General features: G+C 42.2%; 1 protein-coding gene across 1 annotated transcript; it reads left to right on the plus strand.

The window, feature by feature from the left end:
- The first annotated feature begins 219 nt into the window (after positions 1 to 219).
- On the plus strand, positions 220 to 3,408 carry LOC136485014 (probable WRKY transcription factor 75). Its single transcript, XM_066481964.1, has 2 exons — positions 220 to 757; positions 2,802 to 3,408. Exons 1-2 carry the CDS (start codon positions 336 to 338, stop codon positions 3,016 to 3,018), a joined length of 639 nt encoding a protein of 212 aa, XP_066338061.1. The 5' UTR covers positions 220 to 335; the 3' UTR covers positions 3,019 to 3,408.
- Positions 3,409 to 8,122: the final 4,714 nt, after the last annotated feature.

Below are 8,122 nucleotides of genomic sequence, written 5' to 3' on the forward strand. Positions count from 1 at the left end.
TCCTAGTCTTCTAGGACCTATAGAACATCTCTCTCACACAAGTCTCCATCTCATGACGCATGTGTCTGATTTGTGCGGAATGTGCAGAGCACAGGAAGCTGCCTTTACTAGTCTACAGGCCGGTCAAAGTGAAGGATGCATGTGAGCCAGAAAAAAAGTAGCAAACGCCCCGGCAGGTTAGCATTACCATTATACTAACCACCCTCTATATAACCCTGGTTGTAACTTGTAAAACTCTTTCAGCCTCCCCTCTCCTTCCCTCCCTCCATCACAAGCTCTCTAGCTAGTTTCCGCGCCCGGCACGGCGGCGCAAAACTAGCCAGCTGAGCTGAGCCATGGAGAATTATCACATGCTCTTTGGGGCGACGACGCACGCGCAGCCCTCTTCCGCCACTCCCAACTCCTACAACTTCATGGCCACTGCTGGAACTGGAACCAGCGGTGGCGGCTTGCACGACCATGACCGAGGCCAGCACAGCGGGCATGGCGGCGGATCGTCGTCGTCCTTCTTCGCGGAGCTGTCCAACAACAACGACTCCAAGGATGGTGGTGCACCAGTAGCAGCCGATAGTGGCCGTGCGGAGTCGTCAGCTGCAGCCGGAGAGGTGGACAGGCCGGCGGCCAGGAGGAAGGGGGACAAGAAGGAGCGCCGTCCACGGTACGCCTTCCAGACGCGCAGCCAGGTCGACATCCTCGACGACGGCTACCGGTGGAGGAAGTACGGCCAGAAGGCCGTCAAGAACAACAAGTTCCCAAGGTTAGTACGTATTTGGTGCACAATTCATAGATGGTACAGTCAATAGTCAAATTCTTCCTCATATATAGTACAATCAAAATGTTTGGTGTTTCTCATCAACGACTACTATGTATGCATGCCGATCCATTTTTGTGATCGATCGATCGATCGGCCTGCGATTTTGATTTTCTGTTGCTGCTTGGGGATTTATTTCAATTACTGGTTTAATTTGGTGTGATGCGATTCCTTTGTTTTTAAAAGTGTTAATAGTGGGGCTGGGCCGCAGAAAGTAGGTGAGGTGAGACGGAGTCCCAGTGAATCTTCCAAGCTCTGCTAGTGGTTGCTTATACATATACATAGGATAAGGACACGCGTCTCATCTCCCAACATCCTCATCATCTAGATGAAAACGAGTCCTAGTTTCATTCACATGTTTTTGCTGGTGGGCATTGATCATTCAATAAATAGGAGCCCGATGGCGATCGAATTTGACCGGAAGTTATTTCGTCCACCCACGGTTAACCGCAGCATATATGCTTCAGAGAACAAAAGTGGTTTCTTTGGGCATCCAAAGGATAAGGCCACCCTTCTTTTTTCCAATTTTTGGGCCATAAAGTTCACAGATTCAGCATCAACTGTTGCTGGAGGTGCTTGAACACTCCAAAGACTTCAAATAATTTATTAGACGAGTAAATTTGACGCAGAAAAATAACTACATACTCATGGAGTAAAGAGAAATGTCCAAAAGTAAATTTATTTGACCACTGTGTCTAAAAAAAAATGCAACTATGTAGGACATTAGCGTTTTCTTTTTTAAAATTTACAAGATCAAAAGGACCTTTAATTTACCACTCCAAAAGCACTTAATGCCTTCCTTCTTCTAAAATTAAGGCTTCTTCATCAAAATCTATGAAAAAGTTTGCCATGACAATCATATAGCCATATATACTCTATACCTAGACACGTTAAGCAAGAACTGCACATATCCCTACACATCATATGTGCATCAAGGACCACAGATGTAATACTTACGTTTCATTTGTTCATGTCTGTGCCAACCATCTATGCTGGCTAACAAAACACTAACTGAGAGTCTGAGAGAACCAAACAGTAATTACGTCATGAACAAAATCTGATGCATGCAAGCACATATAGTATTACGCTTTTAAATTGTTATTCATCACTTATATTGGCTGCCGATTGGAGTTTTTTTTTTCATGATGAACATAGATAAGATTAAAACTGACCATGCAACTATGGAGACATTTAAGATTTTGCATTTGTAAGACATAATAAGCCTTTATCATGCCAAAGTAACATTGATATGTGGTATATATGAATTTGGGGAAAGGATATATATACTACAAATTCGTAAATCCCACATTGAATTTGTCGTTCTTTAAATAAAAGAACAAAAATAATAACTATTAGTGATGAGGTATATTATATATAAATTTTTCTAAAAAAATAGTCATCGTGCTTCGGTGGATTATATATCTACACAACTCTAGAACCCTCGGTATATCCATTTTCAACTCAAACTTCTATAGAATAGAAATATATAGAAACACTTAATATCACACAGATCAATGCTGATTGTAATAAGAAAAAGGGACCCCTTTTTATTGCATTCACAGAATTAGGCATGAAAATAATACATTCCTCTATCTTATTTCTACGTCCAACAATATAATGAGAACAAGACCAATTAAGGAGCAGCAATTAATGAACAGTGCAATCTTCTAAATGAAGACATTAGACCTCACCACAACTTGAAATTGCAGATAACTTATACATTCTTCTTAGAGAGAAATGAGTGCATGCTTCCACCGAATATATAGGTTGACATACTTAGTCAAGCAACAATACAGAAGCTTGATACACATATACAAAGCCAAACATGTTCAGCTTTTGTGTGCATCCGTTTGTACATACATGCATGGATATACAGGCATATATATATCTCTTTCGTGCACATTTTCACTTTGTTTTGCTATTACTTTCTTGATTCATGCACCCGGAGTCAACTAATTCTTATTCTTTTCGCACGCATTTATGGATGCAGAAGCTACTACAGATGCACTCACCAAGGGTGCAACGTGAAGAAGCAGGTGCAGCGGCTGTCAAGGGATGAGGGCGTGGTGGTGACCACGTACGAGGGCACCCATACACACCCCATTGAGAAGTCTAATGACAACTTCGAGCACATTCTCACCAAGATGCAGATCTACTCCGGCATGGGATCAACCTTCAGCAGTAGTAGCCACAACATGTTTCACTGAATGAACCGTCCAAAATCACTTCAAGCATCCATGCACCGTGCAAACTAAGAAACAAAATCGATCCATAGATTTTATTAATCTGTACATTAAGTCTTTAGATTTTAAGAGATAAATTAAATAAGCGTGATTTGGTAGCTAGATGCAGGTATTACTCACGCAAATGTTCTTTTTCTCTTCTTGATTTTCTTTTGTTTTTAATTTGCAATTGTAGGCCAGGGATAGAGACTGATATACACCGTACCCTCAGAAATTTAAAAGATGCTGGATTACATTACAATTGAAAATGGGATACGTCTCAGGCCAGGGCACCGTAATAAGTGTCCTACTTCGTTGTTCTCGATCGATCATATCATATGCGCGCTTACATGGAAGAGATCGAATATATTAGCACTGGTGTGTCCATGTGGTAGCAAATTTACTTTCAGGGGAAAACAATCCACTACTAAATATTTTCTTCCATCACACTAAATTGGCTTGGTAATAATGAGGGGCAAAGCTAGAAAATGATGCTAGCTGGGGAAATATATATATATTGTCAAACTGTTTGCCCAAAAAAGTTTGAAAGTAATATATATATCATAACAAGAATTGGTCAGGTGAAATTATTATCAAATTGTTTTTTATTTTCTCTACCGGTACCCTATTTTATGCTTTCACTCAGCTTAAAATCATATTTGTTGATCTTTTAGTCCATTTTCAGATTTACTTTTGGTATAGTGCACCCTAGTAATTTCTTTTAGTGATGCGCGGTATGGTGGTCAACCTCGGCCTAGTTATGTGCCAACATCATAATTAATCAGTCACAGCTCTTTAGACCAAAATTTAGCATTGTCCTACTGTTAGAACTTGGAGCAAATGCACTAGACTGCAGTCACTGTGCTTCCTTGCCGCTTGTCGGGATCAGTACCTCTAGCATCAGGGTCGGGTGAAGAAGCATTTCTATCAACCATATGCTCTTCTCAGATTTCATCAATTTTCACTGATGATATTGCATGCATTGCAACAAGCACTTACTCTTGCAATTCCAAATTGTGAAGGCCGTTGAGCAAGATCTGAATCCGAGCAGTGCCTTTTGAAACTGCTAGAACTGTGCTTCTAATAAGTTACAATTGAAACATCACTTGCTTAAAGTTAGAGCATATCCACAACCATCGCTGTAAGACCCCGGGTGTTAGTCACGAGTTAAGCATCGAAGTTGGACTTAAGTAGGATATGTCTGAAAGCATCTAGGCCCCTAGTTGGGTTTCGGTGATTAATGACGACGCGAGATTACTATGACTAACCTGTATTTTACAGAGGCAATTTGAGTTAGGTCATATGGTAATGGCAATTGATTTGGCAATGATGGTTGTCATGCCCCTGTCGATGGAAATCGTTTCGGTTTTCAAAGTATGGATGACAAGGTTAAGGACGGACTAGTTCTAAGTATCGTTTGGTGATGGAGAGACACTTAGAGTAGTTTAGGACTTTGTTTTTTCTTTGGCCGTACTATTAAGGAGGGTATGGACTAGTAGTTTGGCCTAGGTAAGTCTAGTGGGTTAGGTGTGGTGCACACTTGTCAAACTTAGCACTAGGTAGCTTAGGAATAACCCTAAGACCAATTGGAGTAAACTTCATTCACATAGGATTTCAAGTTGGAAGTGAATGAAGGGTCAAATAATTGACCGGACGCTGGTCTGGTTGTGACCGGACACTAGAGGGTGAGTCCAGTAAGTTTATTTGATCAACTGTAGTCGTCTGGTACTGACCGGACGCTGAGTGGAGGTGCTAACCGGACGCTGGGTACCTGCGTCCGGTCAACTCCAGAGAGGTTCTGGAGAGGTGTTTTCGTGACCGGACGCGTCCGGTCAGTGCTGGCCGGACGCTGGTCAGGGTCTGGTAACTGACCGGACGCTGAATAGTAAAGTGACCGGACTCTGGGTGCGAGTGTCCGGTCAATATCAGTAAGGTTCTAGAGAGCGTTTTTCTTGACCGGACGTGTCCGGTCAGTGCTGACTGGATGTAGGTCAGAGTCCGATCAGAGCTTAACGGCTCTTTCTGACACAGTGGCGGGTGTAACTGATCGGAGCGTCTGGTCACTCTGACCAGAGCATCCGGTCACCCCGCAGAACGCTGACTCAGCCTCCAAACATTATGTTTTGTATGAGGGGGTATAAATACTTACTCCACTCATCCAAGGGAGGTCTCTTGCCCATTTGTTCAGCTGAGAAACACCTTGAGAGTGCAAGGGAGAGCAAGAGCCTAGTGTGGTGATTGTGATTTGAGAATCCAAGATTAAGGACATCATTATTGCATAGAGAGTAGCAAGTATGCATCCACCCTTCTCATTAGGTTTTGTCTTGGTCAAGTGAGAGTTTGTGCTTGTTACTCTTGGTGATCGCCATCACCTAGATGGCTCGGTGGTGATTGGGAGCTTGGTGATCATCTGGCGGAGCTTGTGGATGACCCTACTTAAGTTGTGAGCGGTTGTGGGTGATTTACCGCGATAGAGTGTTGAAGAATCAGCCTGTAGAGAGCACTTGATCCTTGTGCGGATCAAGGGGGAGCTACACCCTTGCACAGGTGCTCCAACGAGGACTAGTGGGGAGTGGCGGCTCTCCGATACCTCAGAAAAACATCGCCGCGTTCCTTTACCTCTCTTTACTTTAAGCATTTATATTTGAGCAATTCATTTCTTGTCTTTATATTCCTAGAATTATCATGCTAGAGTAGGATTGGAATCTAGGTGTAACACCTCGGGTGTTTAAATACTAAAACCTACCATGTCATCATATGCATTGCAAAGCATTTGGCATTTAGTGAAAATTTTGATATGCATACACTAAAACAAGTTTACCTTTATGTGGTATGTGTTGAATTGTATTATTTGAATCAAGTTCAAAATTTGGTTTGGATTTGAATTTTCAAGAAAACCCTGATTCTCAGTATTTAAATCCTACCCTGAAAACCCATTTCAAAATCTAAGCATATTTTGGGGTTGAGCCTAAAAGCAAAAGTGTAGAGCTTGGCAAGTTATACAAAATTTGTTTTTGGAGTTTTCAAAGTTGTTATGAAAAATTTGAAGTAATTTGAAAAGGCGAAATTCTTTAAATGTCCCCTATTTGAATTCAAAATTTCATTTCAAAATGTAGACCGAATTAGGGGGTGGTTATAAAAGCAAAGTTCTAGTAGTTTGAATTTTGAACAACTTTTATTTTTGGAGATTTTTGAGTTGTTATACAAATTTGGAGTAATTTGGATTTTAAAACGGATGGCAATTCTGTAAATAAGTGGAACAGTGCCACGACCACCGCCCCACCGCCGGCGTCCTTCTGCTCGGTTCTAGACGCGCCTGTGGCCGCTCTTGGCTTCGCGCTGGTGCGGAGAAGGCCACTGCGTGTCATCTCCTTGCTCCCTTGGCCGCTCTATAAAGCTCAGACGTCGTCGCTGTTCTTCTTTTCTTTGATCTGCTTTTCCCGTCACCACCGTTCAACTCCGGCGAGCTCCCACCGTCGCTGTAGTGCCTCCACCATCGCATCCAAGCCAATTCCAGCTCTGTCTTCTTCTTACACTAACATCCAGCCAGCTTTGGTCACCTGATTTTGCCGAGAACCCGTGGTGCAAATCCATCTTCCTCGCGGCCGGCAACCTCACCGTCGCAAGCGCATCTCCGTGGCCAGCGCTCTCCGGTGAGCCATTGTCTTTGCTTTGTATATCTATAGCTCCGTCTCGATGCCGTGATGCTTAATACCTTGTTGCTTGGTCATTTTGTCCAGCACAGTCGCTGGAGCACCACCGTCATCGTCACTTGTTCCGCCATGGCTGCTGTGAGCGTCGACCCGCGTCACTGTTGCTCCTCCGACCTCGCTCTTTGCTCCAACACGTTCGGGATGAGCTACTGATGCTTCCTGTACCCTTTGTTTAACTGCTACCGGTCTCCTATCGCCGACGTAGCGCTGCCGTGCAGTCGCGTCCGCCATGGACAGCGTCAACCTCGATCCTCGCTGTAATTGCTTAAGCTAGTGCCACAAATCGATGCGCTTAGTCATGGTAAATGTGTGGGTGCCTTGGCCATCTCTGGTGACCTCGTCATCGGCGAGAAATCGCCGGTCAGCGTTGTCGTCGCCATGGTCAGCGCGAGAGGTTGAAGATGAGATGTGGGGTCACCTTGTCAGTGACTCAGCGTTCAAAATGAATTTTCTGTTTTTCAGATTTGAATGAATAGTGATAGTTTTTGTTATTTTTGTGTAGAATTATTTAGAGCTCCAAAAATTATGAAAAGTTTTGTGTGACCTCTCTGTGATGTATATTATTTAAAAAAAATATGAAATGTTGATTTTCAGCACTTTTGAATGTGATAAAAATTGCTCAATTAATTAATAAAATGGTTTCCATGATTTTTCTAGGCTTAATTAATTATCCAAAAATTATGAAAATTGTTTTGCCACTTAGTTATCATGTGATGAACCTTTACAAAAATTTTGAGCTCAATTGGAACAAGTTGATTTATTTCATAATTTTGAATTAAATAATTAATTTATAAAAGCAAATAGTAACCTTTAATGATTTAGGTTTTGTTTGAAATTTTGGATTGAGTGATGACCTTGAATCATTAGTTGGTAATGATCCTTGGCAATTGATGTATGCGTTACGAAAAAGGTTTAGTTCGGTTGACTTGCAACTGTACTGCGAAGGAAAGTTGTATTTGAATTGTTAATTTTACATCCATCATCAAGCATCATGTTTCGTATTCCGCATCATGTTAAACATGGCATTGTTACTACGTGTAGTGAACGAAGGTGAACACATGGTAGTTAATCAAGTTGCGGTGGAGGTTAATCCGTCTGTTGAAGTCGGATCAGATAATTGTGGAACGTCGCAGGGACCTAACTTTTCTGTCAACGAAGGCAAGCCCCGGATGCATTTAACCCTACCTTGTGTTTTACAAATTTTATCGCTTTTGCTTTTCTACACTGCATTAAGTGATTAGGAGTCAAGTGGAAACCTAATTGGTGCATTACCAACCTTGTTTTTCCATATCTACCTTGTTACCAGTTTTAATTCGTAAATGACTAGTTATGCTTAGTCATGCTTAGTCGGGTGATTACCTGTCACCTGCGAGTTT

This window comes from Miscanthus floridulus, chromosome 10 (assembly GCF_019320115.1).
Source record: "Miscanthus floridulus cultivar M001 chromosome 10, ASM1932011v1, whole genome shotgun sequence".
NCBI classification, from domain to species: Eukaryota; Viridiplantae; Streptophyta; class Magnoliopsida; order Poales; family Poaceae; genus Miscanthus; species Miscanthus floridulus.